Source organism: Prionailurus viverrinus, chromosome B4 (genome assembly GCF_022837055.1).
Source record: "Prionailurus viverrinus isolate Anna chromosome B4, UM_Priviv_1.0, whole genome shotgun sequence".
Taxonomy (NCBI): domain Eukaryota; kingdom Metazoa; phylum Chordata; class Mammalia; order Carnivora; family Felidae; genus Prionailurus; species Prionailurus viverrinus.
Genome location: NC_062567.1, coordinates 56,501,378 through 56,521,849, shown reverse-complemented (window position 1 = coordinate 56,521,849; position 20,472 = coordinate 56,501,378). Strand labels below are relative to the sequence as shown.

The 20,472-nt window shown below is 40.1% G+C and overlaps 1 protein-coding gene across 3 annotated transcripts in view; it reads right to left on the bottom strand.

Annotated features, from left to right (window-relative positions):
- SSPN (sarcospan) overlaps window positions 1–20,472 on the bottom strand; it is a 74,897-nt gene that overhangs the window by 27,745 nt on the left and 26,680 nt on the right. The window contains exon 1 of one of the 3 annotated variants that reach the window (XM_047868100.1): window positions 10,000–10,513. The exons of 1 other annotated variant lie outside the window; for it this stretch is intronic. In XM_047868100.1, the coding sequence (XP_047724056.1) occupies window positions 10,000–10,275 (276 nt within the window). In that variant the 5' untranslated portion in view covers window positions 10,276–10,513. Of the gene's footprint in view, window positions 1–9,620; window positions 9,876–9,999; window positions 10,514–20,472 lie in introns of those variants that run through there. One more of the 3 variants, XM_047868103.1, reaches the window with a different exon arrangement.

Here is a 20,472-nt window from a genome sequence, read left to right as displayed (position 1 = left end):
TGAGCTCCTGCTGGCACTGTCCCTGGCATATGGAAAGACCAAGGCAGCCTAAGAGGTGAAGCCTTTATTAGGAAGTATCTTTCTTATATAGGCTTTTGTTTCTGTTCTTACCCACCACCTAACTCACTCTCTTGGTGGTTTATCAGAAACGAATTGCCAATATATTCAATATACACCTGCGTTTGCAAAACTAACCATTTTCAAAGAATGTAAGAGAAACAAAGTTTGTGTTCTAGCATCTTCCATTAATCAACAGGAGGGACAGAACTGCTACATATTTGTGGGAAAAGTTAACAACCTATACTTCATTTGTTTCACTCTGGGATTTTTCAAGTCCTCAGAAGGGAAAGGAATCTTATAAATGTGGATTTTGCCTACTCCTGTGGTATAGTTTTAGGCTGGATTTTATTACTCAGCCATAATTAAGTAGGTTCTCAAATTAGGTCCCACTTTAGAAATGATTGCAGAAATAATTCTATATTGACACCTCTGGGTTCATATATCTGAAATAGTACAATAAATAAAAAGTTATGAAATAATACAGTATATAGAAATTATACAGTAAATCAATATAAATTCAATTATATAACCTTGTAACAAGAGTGTAAATGAGACCATTCTGTTCAACCTCCAAAAAATATTATCAAGTGGGTTTTCTAATTGAGAGCACGTTAAAAAAAAAAACAGGCTATAATGTAACATTACGTGATATATAGTAATATTATTTCTCCTTTGTAAAGTGTTTTGTCCTTTTCAAAATGAAGAGGTCAGTGTCCCCAAGCAGCCTGCAGCCTCACTAGCATTTCTCCTGTTCCCTTCCATGGCAACATGGGTTAGCTAGACACTGAGCTTTTTGTGATGTGTGTGAGGACAGGCAGAAGGGAACGAGGCCTCAGGGAGGTCTCGAGGTGGAAAAATTTGTGACGCACTAGATTCGGCGACTGAATGAGAATTATTTATTGAGGGTTCTCTAACACAATAGTTACGGTCACCCTGTGTTCATCTAAAAAAAAATCTATTTGGTCTCAGAGCCCTTAACTCAGATCAAAACGCTTTAATAGGCGTCCCAAACTACTTGTTCACGAAAAGACTGTGAAGCAAAGCCAGCCTGCGTGGGTTTGATCCTTCTGTTCCAGAATCTGACTAGCTGACTGCAGGAGAGAAACGCATAAACTTAGTGAACGTGTAACCTGTAAAGTAAAATGGTTGCATTCTGCCATTCATCTATATCCAGTCCTGGAGAAAGTATTTTCCATCGATTACAATGTCTTCACCTTATGGAGACCCGATCTGCTTTTTCATTGCCTTAGACGCTCCACCCTTTCCCTGAGAGAGGGATGGAAACTCCGGATTCTCCCTAAGTGAGCAGCACGTTCTGCTCTCCAACAGAAATGATGAAGACTAAACTGCTATTTCCCTTATCTTGGAAAAGGCCTCCTTCCTTCATAGCGTTCCTGGCACAGCTAAATGTGAGATAAGATTCAGCCTGAGCCTAATGGCCTGATAGGTGTGCCACACCTGATACTTTAGAAGGAAGCTGGTGTTATTTATTTTTTTTGCCCCTAGTAATACAGCCAAAATTCTCTCCCTAGTCAGGGTCTAGTTAGCACATTAGCAATCCCCCCTCTTTTCTTGTCACCTGTCATTATCTTCCGCACAAGAGAGAGGCCTTGATAATAACCTATCTTAAAGGGTTTTTTACTGGCTCGTTACAATGAATGCTGAATCAAACACTTTCAAAACAACAGTTGAGTGGGATGCCACTAAAACAGCATCCTTGATGTTTCTTGCAGCCAGGGCAGAGAGCTGCTCATTTCTGCAACAATAGAAGCAGGCCCCACCAGAACTTCAGCAGCATCTGAGAATGCTGTTTGTGAGCAAACACTTTGCTTTCCAGTGTCCAGTCACTTACTGGCTTTTTGCCGGCACCCAGGGAACACAGCGCTGGAACACGCCCATGGCAGTGAGGCAGGGGACGTGGCTCTAGCAAGGTTAGAATGGTGTCAACTTCAAATAGGCTCCAAGATCAAAGCTGAGATATTGCAGGGGGGCCCTGGAACAAGGACCGTGCCTTGTGTGTGCTCCTAACCTGGGCCTGGGACTGGACCAACTATTGAAAGGAGGCATACCGGACAGTTCGAGGTAGTCTACTCTCACCTTTCCCTCTGGGGTGGTTTGGGTTGTGCAGCACTTGATAAAGAAATGCAGAGCCTAGTTTAGGATTTCTAAGCTAGACACATAGGATCCTATGAGAAGGTATGTCAAGGTATCCCCCCTGGGTGGGGTGGATCTACTAAGAAGACACAGGCTCCTAGACTGTTACATCAGGAGACCCAAGGTGGAAACATCTCCCTGGTTTTATCCTGACCTGTTCCATAGAACAAACACTGATAATCTGGTAATTTTCAGAACCATCGTCAAAAATGAAAACAACAGGGGCACCTGGGTGGCTCAGTTGGTTGAGCGTCCAACTTGTCTCAGGTCATGCCGATCTCATGGATCGTGGGTTCCAGCCCCATGTCAGGCTCTGTGCTGACAGCTCAGAGCCTGGAGCCTGCTTTGGATTCTGTGTTTCCCTCTCTCTCTGCCTCTCCCCAGCTCACTCTCTGTCTCTGTCTCTGTCTCTTTCAAAAATAAATAAACATTTTTAAAAATTTTTTAAAAAGAAAAAAAAAATGAAAACAACAGCTGCATAGTATAAAGACCTGAGAGGTGACTTCCCTTGGGTTCTAGAAACACCGAGCATGAGTTCACTGCCCATCAGAGGACAATGACCAATGCTCAGCCAACCACCCTCATTTCCTTGCCTCTGAAGCCAAGGTGTCATTTCGCTAGATCCTGCTACCAAGTCACTCCTGGGACAGAAAAGAAAGGCAGAGATTTACTAAACAGTGATTCCTAAGCTTTAAAGAGCTGGTGGCAAATGAAATGCTTAAGCTACCCTGAGAATTGTAGGCACTGGCTGAATCTACTGCACTTGACTTCTACAGAAATTTGACAAAAAAGCAGCAATCTGTAAACGCAGTAAAAACAACCTCCTCCATATGTCTCACTCCTGGCATGCGCACAGAGCCACACCACCCTGTTGCACCACCACATAACAGTTTACTGGCTCAGAATTCTCATCAGAAACATTCAGACTTCTGTCTGTTCCAGTGGCAGTCATAGGGCCATTATGAATAAGCTGGCAAATGAGATTAAAAAACACGGAGGTGCTTGTATGAACTTTGATCCTTCACTGAAAGTGCTATCCGCTGAATTATGTCCTCCCCAAATTCCTATGTTTAAGCCCCAAGGGGACTGAATTTGGAGATAGGGCTTTTAGGAAGTAATTAAGGTTACGTGAAGTCATAAGGGTGAGGTCCTAATCCAATAGGACTGGTGGTCTTATAAGAGGAAGAGAGAGAGAGAGAGAGAGAAAGATCTTTTTCTCTCTCCAGGCACAGGCACAGGCACAGGCACAGAGGGAAGCTTATGGAAGCAGACAGTGAGAAAGCTGCCGTCTGCAAGCCAGGAAGAGAGACCTGACCAGAGGCTGCTGGAGCAGACTAAGACAGAAAGAACAATGTGTTTTGGTTATTGCCATACATGTAGGTATACACATATGAATGTTAAAATTAACCAGGATGATCCAGTGAGCTGCATTGCTCAGGCATCTGCTACTCCTGCCAAGTTTTATCTCAATACACTGAGATGTGAGGTGGCATCCAAAACATCTGAAAGAGGATGTGCCTCTGAAATAAGCTTTTATATAGTTTGTGTTATAAACACTGTTACCAACATCCACTTTAAAAAAAAAAAAAAAAAACTTCACCTTGAGCTTATGAACTCATAGTAATAAACCTGGACTTAAATATTCACAGCGAGAAATAACTAGCGTTAAAATATGACATCATGAGTTCCCATCCAGCTCTAGCTGCTGATGGGCCCTTTTGATCAGCATTTCTCTAGTTTGCCAGGATCTAGGCCCTAAAAATGAACTGTAGCTTGCAACAAAATGATATCTAATTAAAGTTTAATGACTAGATTCCATTCCTTTCCTCCAGCAACACAGATATATGTATAGTGAGCTCTTCACAGAGCCTTTAATGTTGATGCTAACCCTTTAGGGTGAAACACTGGTAGGTGGACCCAGTTATAGAATACCCTTTGTAGAAATGCAAAGACAAGGCTAAAGGCAAGAGAAAAACTAGAAAACATCCACTTACTCAGAACAAATTCAAAGTGGATTATCATACTGGCAAACTACAAAACTCTTGGACTAAATTGGGGAAACCTATGCCATTGCTTTCTGTGTATAAGGAAGACATCAGCATTCAGCCACGTCAATCCTAATTTGTCCTCATTTATTCTACTTAAAGAAATGTGAAATAAGTCAAACGACCTCTTTTTCCTCTTTTTTTAATCCTGTAGTTATTTTATAACACAGAATTAAACATCTCAGTAATGCTAAGTTAGTGTATCCTGGATATTTCTGGAACCTAGGAGCCCAAAATGCAGGAATAACACATTCCTTATTATTACCTCATCGTTCTTCAAAGTGTTATCAATAAACTTAAATTGGTACTGTAAAACACAACTATATATCATGCCTCAAACCATGGTTTAAAAAATGTGTTTTCACAAGTTTAAGCAGAAGCTATGATAACGGGAAGTGTGGGATAGACAGAGTTCAATTCAACACTGATTGGGTACCCGTCTTGTGTCTAGGGATATGCTACGTAGGAGTCCCATGGACATGCGCCATACTTAAAAAGAATAAACTGCTTTATTTTTATTTGATTACCCCCCAAATCCTATGCACTAGTATTTCTGCCATAAAAAATAAAACCAAATGATGACTGATACCTCAAAAGTTTCCAGAGGGTAAATTTCTAAGTTGAATATATCCACACTACAGGATTTAAAAATATCAGGACCGATCACTTCTCCTCCTTATTTTAAAAACAGAAAGAAGATCCAGGGATAACTTCCTCATTAAATACGTACCTCCTTGGCCTTCACATGTGTGGCTTAGTATGAGGCTAGCTGCAGACTTGAAAGTATATTTCTCCTAATGATTCTGTCCAATCTTAACCTTCCTTATTCTTTATTCTAAGATCCTTTCAGGAAACAGGTCACCAAATTCTCAAATATTCCATTATTTTCATATACTTATTAAAATTAATTTATTTTGCCAAATTAATTCAGTGGTATTCCATTTTTCATACTTACTAGGAGAACGTCACATACCTATAAGATAATTTTCCTACCATTATTTATTATATACACTCAGTGGAAACAGAGTTAGGCCATGTAATTATCATTCCTCAGTTTCTAACAATCCTATGACAGTTGCTATAATAAAAATTATTTCCCAGTGGTGCCAGAGGTACAACATTAGATCTTGGAAGCATATCAAGTTCCAATGTGAAAAACAATGTATTATTATGTAATGTTTTCTTAAAACATAATTTCAGATTAAATTTCTCAAATGTCAATATACTTAAATGGAAAACTGACACCATTTTTAGTTTCTTGATTTTTTTCAGGGTCTGTCCAAAATCCAAATGCCAAACCTTCCTCACCTTCAGTTTCCCCTATAACCAAGATCAAATCATTTAGCCAAATCACCATGTCTCAGTTTTTCTACTTATAAATTATGGATAATATTATCTGTTCCTTACTTGCTATATGTCATATACCTACTTGTACATTTCAGGATCTATCCTGTTTTAAAATAAATAACCACCTAATTTTTCATTCCATTAAGCAAGGGTTAAAAATAGATTTTAAAAATCCAAATACACCTGCATTTTGAATTCCTTAGAGTAAGCTAACATATGAAAACTGCTATTGAAATTCTTGACAGGACTTTTAATCATTCCAGATTCATACGCTGAGTTTTATGAATGACATTAAAGAAAAGAAATATTCTTCCCTCCATTTTAAGCCCTTTCCTTAAACTTTCCAATGTGATTAATGTGGTATATATCTCAGGGTTTTTATTCTATCTGAGTGTGGTATGGGTACAATGGAGAAAGTGTGAGGAAAGCTAAAAACCACAATAATGCAAATTCCCACTTTCCTTGGGAATATTCCCTACCAGGGCCAAGAGACTAACAAATACTATGCATCCCCATTGGGGATGAGAGGCAAGAGTTTGCTCTTAAATTGACTTCGGGGTAGAGATGCCAAAGCAAATAAATCACCATAAGTGAAATACTTTGAAAGGTAAATGGGCTTTAAAAATATTTGTGTAGGTTAAATTTTCTAATCGGAAGTATTCATTACTGTCAGATGTGATAAGGGCACATGTCCATCAGGATCTCTAGAGATCTCCTCCTGGTATATGATTTATTATTTTTATCCCAATGCCTAGCACAGCAGACACCTCCAACAAATGTTACTGAATGAAGAAAAATAAGCCAAAGTTCAAACATGTTACACTTCACTGAAGCCAAATTATGTTCATTTGAGTAAGAAGTTAAGTAAAGGCCTCAAAGTTCTTAGATCCCTTCAATGCATATGTGTGTTTTTTTTTTTTTTTTTATCAATAAGGATTCTGGAATGATGAACACACCTGAATGCCTATTTGACCCAACTACTCAAGCCATTAGTAGAATAAAATGCAGAGCAAAATTTTATTTCCTAGGATTCCCTGCCTCTAGCCAAGTTCATCCTCAAAGACCCTGTTTCACTTTGTATTGTCATTGTGATGTGACTTACAACCCTCCAACCATTTATAAAGAATTTTGAGAGAAGAATGGCACTTTTACAGGTTACATAGTCTCAATAGTGGCTCCATTCCATTTTTTTCCTTTACAGGAATCTTTTGTAACTGAAGTAAAAATACTTCAGTCATCTCTCTGATGGAAGATGAGGAAAGTCACATTTATGGGTAGGTAAGAAATGACCTATTTGTTTTCCTAAAATTCCACTGGACATAAATCTCTGATCATAGATCGACAGACTTCAGTTTATAACCAGAAGTTCACCAAATATTCATCAAGTTACCCAGACATCGGTCAATGAGAAGTCACCTGAGTGGATTCACTTACCTACCCAGATTCAACGATGAGAATGGCAGTCGCCAAATCCTAAAGTAATACGATAGTAACCTTTGTAAAATGAAGTAAGTACTATATGGTAAGAGGAGATGCAACCAGTATAAAGAGAAACAGAAGAGTGAAGCATTAAAGCTGTTGATGGGGTGGGTGTACAGTCTGGGTGCCCTGCTTGAATGCAGCCTAAATTATAGAAGTGGGTTTGACTTTGCCTCAGCCCCAGGGATTGACCTGTATTGCTTTGGTCTAGCAGATATCCTAAAGTGTGCAAATGTTTCAGTATTTCCTGGAGGATATCCCAGACCACAATCACTCCATATCCCTAGGGAAAATGACCCTGAGGAGGTCTTTTTCCTCCAAGTTAATTGTTATAAACCTCCAGAGAGATCTAGAAAGTACTGACTAATCTAATACCATAAGATTGCTCACAGTAACTTGGCTATGAACAGAGAAATTTTGAGAATCAAATTGACATCTCCTTCAGGGTTCAACTGGTCTAGGAAATGTAGCAAGTCTAAAATAACTGTTCCACAAGACTGGAGATAAAATAGAGCCGCTTCTAATTTGAAAAGTGATTCCCACTACCAGTGATTGCTTCTCTGATTGCTAATAAAAAGAGCTAATTCACTCCTGAATGCTTACCACTAGCCAGCACTGCTCTAAGTATTAGGACTTGTATTCATTTATGTAATTCTCACGACAACCCTAAGAGGTAGGAATTATTGTTACCATTCTGATTTCAACGAAGAAATGGAAGCCTAGAGAGATCAAATAACTTGCCCCAAGTTATTTAGCAAATAATGGCCAAGTTGGGGCTCAGTACCAGGAGCAGTGTTTACACTTTTGCCTCCCTGTCTTTTCCCTTCCCTGAAAGTCTGGACGAGTGCCCGTGACCAGCCACACACAGGGAGATGAGGCTCATAAGCACGGTGTCTGTGGGAGCCCGGGACTCTGGCCCAGCCGGGATGAGAGTTTCTCCTCGCCTAACTCCAGGAGACCCTCCTCAACTTGTCTCAGGGCATCTCCACTGACTGCTTTTTTCTCTATAGATTCTCTGTTGAAAGAAAGCCTAAGATTACAGGTATCATCAGGCCTACACACTACGAGGAAACTTCAAATGGATCCTAGATTATAAACCGGAAAACTAGAAAGAACAGAGACCTGGCCGTATACAATGTTCTTTGTATCACACCCAGGGAGCTTCCAAGGCAATTAGGAGCATGTGATGCTTCTAATAGGAGCCCATGAAACTTCAGAATTGCACGATTCGCATGGCCGTGCCTTAAACATCGGGATGCTTTTTTCGCGTCTAATTTGGTTTTTTAGTGCTGAGCTTTTTAAAGTTGAAATAGACAAAGGATAGAAAACACACTTACAAATGACATCAAAACCACTGAATGAAGGAGCCTCATTCCTTCTTTCTTTTAATTCGCCTAGCCTTAAAGGACAGACTTTTTCCCCTGAGTTGGTTGACAGTCACTTAGGTGACTAAAATACCCAGTATATCTTAGTGAAAAGCTATTTTTAAAATTACTTGATTTAGAAAACTCCAATCATGATAATTTCATGGGAATTTGTAGTACACAAATTAGAAGTTTTAAATTACTCTGCAAGAATTTGTGAGTTCAAATAATCTTAATTAGGAAATACCTGCATCGATGCATATTTATTAGGTGTTTTTAACATCTGTCCCTGTCCCTGATACAAAATTATGTTGAGGGTGGTTTTATGAGTTCTAGTTCCTGTGGTCAGTAATAGCAGTCATGACGCAGTATGAAACTAGGAGCCAGAAGTATCCATTCTGGTGTCGCCTGGCTGTGCCACTTTTAATCTCTGGGCCTAGAGATTGTCACTTCGCTTCTCTTAGCCTGCTTCCTCCTGTCCAAAGAAGGGTGACAGTTCCCACCTCAAAGTGTTGTTTCACGGATGAAAGAAAAGACTGAACGTGAAAGAGATCTGAGTAAGCCTCAAGGCACTCTAACAATATTAAAATCACAAACTAAATGTGGCAGCGTGGCTCACTGAGGAAAGTGCAGGTGTGGTCTCGCGCAAGAAGGAATCAACTTGGCTGATTTGCCAACTCATGACTCCGGGTGAGTCTGCCCTCGGTTTTCTCATCTGAGAAATGAAATGATAGTAAGTGTCTCAGAAGGATGACGTGGGGATTAGAAATAAAGTACGGAAGGCCCCTTGCAGGACAGGCAACACTAGGTGCTCAGTAAATGGCACCCATTTCACATCAAAGAATCCATTTAATTAAGCCAAGTATGCTGTGCGTTCCAACACTCAGTCACAACAGCTGACCAGTGTTCTGCTTAGAACAGTACATCCATTAGCAGAGTCCCAAATATACTTCTGCGGCAGCCAGCCCCTGGGTTTATCCTATTTAGACTCCAGTAGAGTGAGGCTGTGCTTGCTGTATTCACAGATCCTGCCTTAAAACATTTCTTTATAAAACTTACTACTCATGAAATCTCAAATGTAAAAATATAAAAGTAATAAAATCAATACGACCCAACGTGGCAACCCCAAACGCAGGCTTTCTCCAAACCTGCTTTTACGAGATGAACTTACTTCGCTTTCTGTTACTTATCTAGAGACAAGGGTGGGGTCCGGGGGACCAGGATGAGGACAAAGCCGAAGTGAATCTGCTGTTGTTATCGAGAATGTCCACCTTAACCAAAATAAGCAGCCTCTGACTCGCCTCGCCAGCTCCAGAACGTCAAAGGCAGGCCCGTCGGAGCAAGAAGCGGAAGAGGGGCACGAGTCTCACCGCGCCCAGCCTTGCCCCCAGGCACACCGAGTGTGGCAGGCACCAGTCACCAAGCAGAGCGCGAGTTAGAGGAGTGGAGCTGGGGAAGGGCGCATGCAGTTGGGTTAGTCTGGACTCGACCATGCTGCTGTGCATTCCTGTTTGGCAAACGCGCTTAGGCAAAACAGACTTGATGCTTACAATGATCCCAGCCCAAAATGGAGTGTCTCTGACTAGCAGGGAGGAGCTGATGCTCGCCATGAGAAAGCCCAGCACGGTCACGGCGATGCCCAGGGCCAGCTGCAGCAGCGCGAGCAGCAGCGGGAACCGGCAGCCGCAGCACGTCCGGGCCTCCTCCTCCCCGCACTCCTTGGGGGCCCTTTTGCCCGTCTTCGGCCCCATGTCGTCGGGTCCGGCGGCGTCCGCGGCCGGCCCCCCCTGCCTGCGCTGGCCGCGGGGCTGCTTGTCCTTGCCCATGGCCGCTGCGTGGGTGGGTGGGTGCGTGTGCAGCGCGCTGGGCCCCGGAGCGCGGCGCTGGGCGGGCTGAGCCTGCCCTGGTATTCGAATTACGGAGGCTGAACAAATATGGAAAACATTTGGAGCCGACTCGCCGAGCCTCCAAAGGCCACCGGGAGCCCCGCCGCAGAGGGGGAGTCAAGGGGGGTCGCCAACTGCCAACGCGCCGGGACGCAGCGCCTGCTGGGCCCGCGAGCAGGGTTTGTCAATCGCCCTGGGCAGTCAGCGCGGGTCCCTTGGCCTTGTAAACCCTGTGCACTTTAGACAGGCTGCGCGCGCGCGCGCGCGCGTGTGTGTGTGTGTGTGTGTGTGTGTGTGTGTGTGGTGTGACCGTTTTCCTCACTCAAAACCCCAGGATTTTTTTTTTTTTTGGTTTTGTTTTTATTTTCTGAGAGGTGCAATGCAAGGTGATGAATGTTTAATCATTTGAGTTTAATTAATAGGCAGTTTAATCCAAACTAGGCATTGCTAGGCTCCAAGCTGTGAAGTCATTTCCAGAAGTTAAATTGTTCTTATTTTCCAACAAAGAAACAGGTTCTTCTCTTTCTTTGTAAGTTCTGCAATCTGGCTGACAAATAAAGGCACTTTTCCCGTTGAAGTAGGTGCTTTTAAAAGCACTGTTTATGGAGATGCTGGACTAATACACTCTCCCGAATGCATTTGGTGTTAAAACTTCTTTCAGTCATCTATATGGACTTCCCAATTAGTCTTCACTAATTTCCACATCAGTGCCTAGGGAGCTTGGTCACGGACAGTTCAACTCCGTCTCCATTTGGGGTATTTTTAAAAAATGTTTTATTTATTATTGAGACACAGAGCGTGAGCAGGGGAGGGGTAGAGAGAGGGGGAGACACAGAATCAGAAGCAGGCTCCAGGCTCTGAGCTGTCAGCACAGAGCCCAATTCGGGGCTTGAACTCTCCGACCATGAGATCATGACCTGAGTGGAAGTCGGTAGCTTAACCAACTGAGCCACCCAGGTGCCCTCCATTTGGGGTATTTTTAAAGCATCTACCCTGTGCTACAACATAAGAATGTTCAAGATAGATTCAGTCCCAGCCCAAAGTCACAGAACAAATCAATAAAACAGATGATTCTTATTCCTGCATATCTCTACTCAGTAGCACTTAGAGAAAATTTCAGTGAAACCGCTAAGAAATGCTCCCACCACTTTGGAGTATTTATATCTACTTTGGGATGGTCTTCGTAACATTCGGAAAGCTGTATTAAAAAAAATAAATGATGTTGGTATGCTGCTAGGATAGATAAAGTCTACTCCTAGATTGCTCCCTATCAGCTAAAGAAAGTCTAACTCCCCGCTTTGTTTTCTTAGAATTATAAACTAATCATCATCAACTCTCCTTGTAAACTGTCAAGTCCCAAAAAGGTACCTTTGAAGTATAAAATATATTCATACTTATTTTATAAACTTCAGTGCTTTCTTATACCTTCCTTCTGGATCAGTGAGAAAAATATGATCCAAGGAATAAAGGCAGTAGCCCCAAAAGCAGAATCCACACCACACAGCCCAGAAGCAGTTCTTAGAAACAGTGCTCTCTCACAAGAGGAACTCAGGGGCTAAGGCAAGGTCATTGTCAACTTTGGGACGTCTACAGGGCTAGCATCTCTAGTGAGAACAGACCAAAAAAAAAGGTGGTGTTACACCAAGGTACCTGAGAACAACCCAAATGACAAAACTGTACATGGTTTTTCTACATAAAATGGTAAATGTTTTTTAAGAAGCTAATTGATCACACAGAATTAATTATTTGTTGTTATGAATAATATAGATACCAATTACTCAGTACCTTCTCTATGTCAAGTACATGGCAGGTGCTTTACATACTTGCCAGTTACTCCTCACAACCACCTTATAATTATAGTTTGCACTTTTAAATATGAAAAAAAATTAATATCAAAATTATCAAGTAACCAGATTATTAAGCCACTCACCTAGTTAGTTAGGGATGGAGGTGAGGGAAGCCAAATGGTAACTCTTGTGGATTACTTATTTTATTATTTCCTATAGGCAAACAAGTGGACTGTGTAAATCATTTGTGATATTTAAAAAAAAATTAATGTTTATTTTTGAGAGAGAGAGAGAGACAGAGCACAAGTGGGGGAAGGGCACAGAGAGGGAGACACAGAATACGAAGCAAGTTCCAGGCTCTGAGCTGTCAGCACAGAGCCTGATGTGGGGCTCAAACTCACAAACTGTGACATCAGGACCTGACCAAAGTCAGATGCTTAACCAACAACCACCCAGGTGTCCCTCATTTGTGATTTTAAACAGTTTAATGGTCATAGGTAGTATTTTATCCATCATGGAATTAGCTGTTAGCGTTGAACCTAAGGCTATTTGAGTACTTTACAAAAATATCTTGATTCACCACCATGATATATACAATAGTTAATGGAAACTGTTATTTCTATTATTAACTTGTGACTAGACACAGGCTCTATTTGCTGACCATATGGCTATGCTGTCTTAGAAATAAAATCTTCTTCAAAACTTTAAATTAGATGTAAGTTAGAATAGTTAAAATAATAGGATATTCCTGTAGGTTTGTCTTACAAGTTTCAGAACCAGTGTGGCTTACATTCATAAGCCAGTTGTACATAAATTCTTATAATAACGGCTTCCTTTTAATCGCTTCGCAGAGACAAGTTACAAATGAAACCAGCAGCAGTGAATAATAGCCTAGATGAATTGTAATCCTTCTAGTCTGATTACAACCACTGACTTCAATTTCCAGCTTCCAGTGAAGGAAACAGCGATACAGGGAACCATACGCCTGCTCAAATCCCCAACTGTTTGGTTGAATCTGTGTTTGAGGAGGCCTGGTCTATAACCATGAGATGATGGTGGTGAGAATGGCATTTTGACTTACTGATATGGGGAAGTAGAAACAAAGAAGAGGGTGGGAAAAGTGGTCAAAAGGTTAGTGATAAAGAATAATCAAGGCTACAATGGAATCAGAGGGTCGTTAAGAATGCGACAAGGAAAGTTCTTCCTTTATTTGACATGTCCTTTCCACTGAGAAAAATCACCATTTCCAGCTCACCACATCGTTTAACAGAAACGAACAGGGTGTTTTTAGTATTCATAAATTTGAATGTCTCTGTTTTATAGGTTAAGCAATAACCTTTTCAGATATTTATATTACTGGGAAGAAAGGCAAAGTAGAAACAAAGTGTCTTCAGATACTCTCCTGGCTGCTCTTAGAACTCAAAACTAACAGAGTGTAAAGTAGAAATTGCAGGACAGAAGTTGATACACCATTTGACTTTATTTTGATCCTCTGGGGAAAGTAACAAAATTAAGCTTAGTATCTTTGCTGTGTCCCCAATTCCACATTATTGTGAAGTATTTATGCCTCAGAAGTTCAGAACTGGGAAGATAATAACTCTTTTTGTAACTAGTATCATTAACAAAATGTCCTTAGGAAATCCAAATAGGAATATCTTTTTTTTTTTAAGTTTATTTATTTTGAGGGAGAGAGAGAGCACATGCACACACAAGGAGGGGAGAGGCAGAGAGAAGGAGAGACAGAATCCCAAGCAGGTACTGCACCATCCCGCAGAGCCTGATGAGGGGTTCAAAGTTGCAAACCGTGAGATCATGACCTGAGCTGAGATCAAGAGGAGGACACTTAACCGACTGCATCACCCAGGTGCCCCTAGAAAAAATCTTTAAACCAAAGTATTTCTGAAAACATGAGATGAGATTTACCAAGAACAAAAGAGATTTCATAGAAAAATTATTACAGTTCCAAGGTCTGCATTGAGTGTCTTTAATGTGTAGTTAAATATATCAAAGAATTCACTTAGATTTTTAAAGTTTATTTATTTATTTTGAGAGAGAGAAAGAACATACACCAGCACATATGAGTGGGGGAGGGGCAGAGAGAGGGAGAGACATAATCCCAAACAGGCTCTGTACTATTGTTGCAGAGCCCCAATTCCAGGTTTGAACCCACAAACCCTGAGATCATGACCTGAGCCAAGATCAAGAGTCAGACGCTTTACCGACTGAGCCACACAGGCACCCCTTTATTTCTTTTTTTTTAAGTTTCTATTAGATTTGATTTAAAGAAGTATCAAATACTCCCCAGAGAGCAACTGAAAACTCATGTATGATATGCAGTACCATTGGCCCCTACATAAAATGACTACAGGTATTGCTGATATGTCTGTGTGTGCATGTGTATTTGTTCTGTGTACAAGAAATTTTAAAAACTCCCATTTTTTTCTATTCTCTTTTTTTCTATGTCATTAATTTTCAGTATATCTTTTGGTTCATTTTTTTTTTCAAAAAATTGACCCATCTGTGATTTTTTTCATTGCAGTTTATATTTTCAGGTTAAATGTTATATGGGCAGTATACTCTTTATGGTCAACAGAAGACTTCTAACTTTCTCATTCCATAGAGAGTCTGGAGAGATGATAACTATCATTTTCTAATGCATTCCACCTCTTTGATGTTATTTATAATGATATCAAATTTTTCTACATATAATTTTTTCCATGTAATTCTGATGTTGTCACTGCCTATGATCAAGAAGAAATAACTAAGTGTATTTTACATAAGAGTACAGGGAGAATGGTTGTGGTGCATTCATACAATGGAATACCACTTGACAATAAGAAGGAATGAACTATTCACTGTATGTTAATTATGCTTCAATTAAACTCTTTTTAAAAAAGAGGGAATGAACTATTCTGTAAGCAATGACCTGAATGAATTTCACTAGGAGTGTACTGAAAGAAACCAGATAGAAAATAATATGCCCTGCATAATTCTATTTGTATAAAAAAATTATAAAGGCAAAACTAATCTTTGATTATTGAATTTAAAAAATGATTATGGAGTTGGCAACAGAATATCCTCTAGGCCTATCCATGTTGTCACAAATGGCAAGATTTCATTCTCTTTTTTTGGCTGAGTAATATACCCTTATAATGTAATATATATACCACATCTTCTTTATCCATTCATCTAACCATGGATACTTAGGTTGCTCTCATATCTTAGTTATTGTAAACAATGATGCAATAAAGAGCAGTGCATGTATCTTTTTGAATTAGTGTTTTTGTTTTCTTTGGGTAAATACTCAGTAGTGAAATTACTGGATTATATGGTATTTCTATCTTTAATTTTTTGAGAAACCATACTGTTTTCCACAGTGGCTGCACCAATTTACATTCCCACCAACAGTGCACAAGGATGCCTTTTTCTCCACATCCTTGCCAACACTTGTTATTTATTGTCTTTTTGATAATAGCCATCCTAACAGGTGTTAAAGTGATATCTCCCGGTGGTTTCGATTTGCATTCCCCTGATGATTAGTGATGTTGAGCATCTTTTCATGGTTCTATTTGCCATCTCTGTGTGTCTTCTTTGGGAAAATGTCTATTCAGATCTTCTGCCCATTTTTAAATCAGATTTTTTCTAGTATTTAGAGTAGTATAACTTCCCTATATATTTTGGATATTAGACAGTTGGAGTTTTTAAAATTCAAATTAGCTTATCAAACTCTCTTAATTTCTCTCCTGCCTTTCTGGCTCCTCTGTATTAATTATTTATTGCTGCATAATAAATCACCCCAAAACTTAGTGGTTTGAAACAACAATAATTATTTATTATTTCATAGTTTCTGTTGGTCTAATATTAAAATAAGGAACAGCAGGGATGGTTTGTTTCCTCATGTTATCTGGGGTCTCAGTTGGAAGCCTTGAAGACTGGGGTCTGGGATCATCTGAAGTTTTGACGGAAGCAGAAGGTTCTGGTTTCAATGTGGCTCACTCCTCCAGCTGCCAAGTTTGTTCCTCCCCCTATGGCCTCTCCACTCACTGGCCTCTCCACAGGGCTGTTTGAATATCCTGACAACATGGTGACTGGCTTCAACCAGAACAAGAGATTCAGAAACTGAAGGAACAAGGTAAAAGCTACCCTTTTCATGACCCAGCAACAAAAGTCACATAGTAACTCTTGAGTTACATTCTTTAGGAGAGATTCACTAAGTCCAGCCCACACTCAAGGGGAGAGGAATTAAGAGCCTTCTATTAAAAGGAAGAGTATCAAAGTATCAAATAGTATCAAAGACATATTTTAAAACCACCACACTCACCTTCTCAAGTTTCTTCATGGACTGTATTTCTTTTGCTGAACTCCTAAATGTTGGTATTCTGTCTCCTTACACTATACGTTCTATGGGTTCACTGAAGATTCCCAAATGTAAAGAGCCCAGACTTCTGTGCTTAGTTCTAGGTCTGCAAATGTAAATACCTATTCACATCTCCATTTGAGTGTCCCAAAGGTACCCCAAACTCATTCGCTCCTTGAACTCTATAAAGAATCAAGCAAGGTAAACATAAAATGTACATAGACTCTAGTGGCAAGATGGCCATTGATTGCCCTTGCCAAGAGCAGCCCCATATAGTAGTTTCAAGATTTTAGTGAGTGGGAAGGGACAAAGGGGAAAAGCATGTAGAAATAAATCTACAGAAAAGCTTAGCTGTGAAGGGAAGGAAAAAGAAAAAGCTGTAGCTAAAGGGAAAATATAAAGTTGAAGAAAAGTTTGCCTCTTTTTTTTTTTTTTTTTTTTTTTTGGTTAATTGATCAGATAACTTCCTTGAGGCAAGAGACTTAGTCAGATGGAAATTCCCTTCATAGGCTGAGATATGAGGAAAGAATGTAGAACTGAAGGGAATGCAGTTAAATTTGCAGGGATGGAAAGAAGGCATTTCAGAGACTTCATGTCTTCTGGCCTCTTCCAGGATACATATACAATGAATGTAATATCAAATATTCTTCTTCTAAATGATGCAGATTTTAGATAGAGAGCCATTCTACTTCCACATCCTATCTCACAGCATATTTTATCACGATATCTAATTATAAATACATTTCATAAAACTACATCATTTTCTGAAAAATTTCTCTAAAAGAATAAAAACATAATTTTCTGTAAAATTACAAAAAATAATAATAATGTCTGAAATGTGTATCTGTATCTTTATGGGTTACAAAGTTCTGTCACATATTATCTCTAAATCTCATCAAAATCCGGTGAAGTCAGAATTTCTTCAGAGTGGTTAAATGATTTGCTCAAGGCTATATTTTTTTCCTTCTTACTCTAAGACCGGCGTTCTTTCGATATATTTTAGCTATATGAATTGGATTGTGTTAGATTTATTGATACACATTTAATGTATAGCTTGATGAGTTTTATTGCATAAAGAAATTGAATTAGTACATTGATGTTAACATACATGTTAAACATATGTGTTAAGGGCTATGCTCCCAATTCCAATGCGTAGGTTTTTCCCCATACCACCGAGCAATTCTCCAACACCAGCTGGGTATGCTACGTTTCAATCCAATTCTGACTGTATTTACCCAGAGACAGCATTGATTGATTCCACAGGTTAAGGGCTCAGCCCCACTAAAACTAAGACTGGCCCAACTTCAGATGCTGTTACCTGTGCTTCTGACTTATTGGCTATGAACAGAGGATTCCATGATCCTCTCCTTGGATTTGATTAATTGGCCAGAGTGGCTACAGAACTCAGGAAACTACTTTATTCACTAGATTACTGGTTTACTACAAATGATATGAAAGGATACTAGTCAACAGCCGGGTGAAGTGATCCACAGGGCAAGGTCCATAGCAAAGGAGCTTCTGTCCTTACAGAGTCTGGGGCCTGGCTCAGTGGCATGAAAAAGATTCCAGTTCACCAACGAATCCTATCCCTTTGGGGTTTTGTGGAGGCTTCATTACATAGCCATGGCTGATTAATTCATTGATTACTGGTGACTGATTCAACCTCCAGTCCCTCTCATCCCTGGAGGTCAGGGGGTGGGACTGGAACTTCCAAACCTCGAATCACATGGCTGCTTCTTCTGGCAGCTAGTCCACATCCTTAGGTTTAGTCCCAATATCATCTCATTAATATAAAAAAAGACATCTTTATCACTCTCATCCCTTAGGAAACTCTGAGGATTTTAGGAGCTTTGTGCCAGAAATGAGACAAAAATCAAATATATATTTCTTCTAAATCACAGTGTCACCAGGGCATACAGTGCTTCGTACACAACAATCCCTGCCAATTCCCAGAGTAGCATGGACAGATGCTGTCTAGAGTCTAGGCCATAAGCACTATGAGGGTAGAAACCATGCTTTCCTTTTTTTTAATTTAATTTTTTTTATTTTTAAGTAATGTTTACACCCAACATGGGGCTCAAAATCACAACCCTGAGATCAAGAGTCGCACACTCCACCGACTGAGCCAGCCAGGTGTTCCCTGCGTTCCTAATCACCATCAGTCCTATAGTACTCAGCACAGCCCATAGAACTTTGTATGGTTTTAGTAAATATTTATAGATCCTAAATAGTTATGCTGTTTTAATGCAATCCATCTAGATTCAGGTGTTTCTGGTGTAACAGTATTTCTTTAAAATTCTTGAATTGCATATTTTGTTTGTCCATTTTTAAGAGTTGTCTTTAGGAATAACTCAAATGGACACTGGATGAATTATAATCAGGATTTCTAAATAATAACATTTAAAACACCACAAAGTCGGGGTGCCTGGGTGGCTTGGTCAGTTAACCGTCCGACTTCAGCTCAGGTCATGATCTCACAGTTTTGTGGGTTAGAGCCCTGAATCGGGCTCTGTGCTGACAGCTTGGAGCCTGGAGCCCGCTTTGGATTCTGTGTTTCCCTCTCTCTCTCTGTCCCTACCCTACTCGTGCTCTGTCTCTTTCTGTCTCTCAAAAATAAATAAATATTAAAAAGTATTTTAAAAAACCACCACAAAGTCATTTTAAATATCCTATGTTGTTACAAGCAAACTATAATTTTCATTCTGACCACAAATCTTCCTCCTTAGTTAGAATAACTGAGTCATTGTCTGACTCTATGACAGACCAACATCTTTTATCCTTTTCAGAATCTGCAGGTTTCTGTAGACTTATGACTCCCTGCGTTTGGTTCCATATCCAGTCATCACCACCTTTAAAGACATCTTTGGCCATAAGACAAATCCATGCCAGCCATGTTCTCTTTCTCCTACAGTTCTTCTATGAATTCTCTCACCTTTATATAGCTCTGAATGCAAACACTGGACTCAGACTGCCTGAGTTCCAATCTCAGCTCTAAGTCTTAGTAACTATGTGATGAAAACATGAGAACCGTTCCCTGGCATGGATAACTAAGCAATAATTGTTAGCTCTTATCCTAGCTCTGCCATATTTTCTTACTCACTTTTCCTTTCCTATGCACTATCTTTCTTTGCCATTTCTCTTTGGCATGTCCTCATGGTTTCCCCTCTCACATTCTCCACAGAAGAGTAACCCTCACTGTCCTTCTCTTACACTCACTGCCTGATCTCTCTCAAGTTTTGCTACCAAATTAGTGCTTGGCTTCACAATAAAATTTTATTTTTCCTCACCACCACCCACTGTACTCTCACCCAAATCAGTAATTGGCACTTTTCCAGAATGATCTCCAGAAAAAGATGATTCAGCCCCTTCTCTTCTACTGCCTTAAAGCTCTCTCCTCTGAACTTTGACCCCACCCACTGCCTCAAGGAAGTGACTGTACTCAAATATCTGACACTCACCCCAATCATAAAAGGGCTACCGTTTTATTTATAATCTTGTGCTATGCACCTTGTGAAGGTAACATCAGATTAGGAAGGAAACTCACACTTGGCTTCCCCAATTGATTTCAAATTATTTCACAGAAGCTACTGAATTGCTGGCACTTCAGAAACAATGTTTTGATAATCTAACATTAAGTGAGATGAGATAAATCATGATAGAAAAAAGTTTACACTTCTCAAATGTTCGACTCCCTATAAGATCATGGTATGGTGGATGACACTGGTTTTGTGGCCTAAAATCCCTTTTGATGTTGGGGAATGGCCTCTCACCCATCCCCATATGGTCTTGTGGGACTTCTGCCCATCCCCTGACCACAGGAATTGGCCTCTGGCCCTAGTCTAGCCAATCGTAGTACCTCTGCTCCTACGCTGGCATTAAGGGTCAGGAACATGAAAGACGAAGGCAAAACAGAGTAAGTGAGAATCCTTCCATGAAGCATGAGACAAGAATGCTGGGGTGGGGTGCAATCCTCTCGCTCTCTCTTTTTTTTTT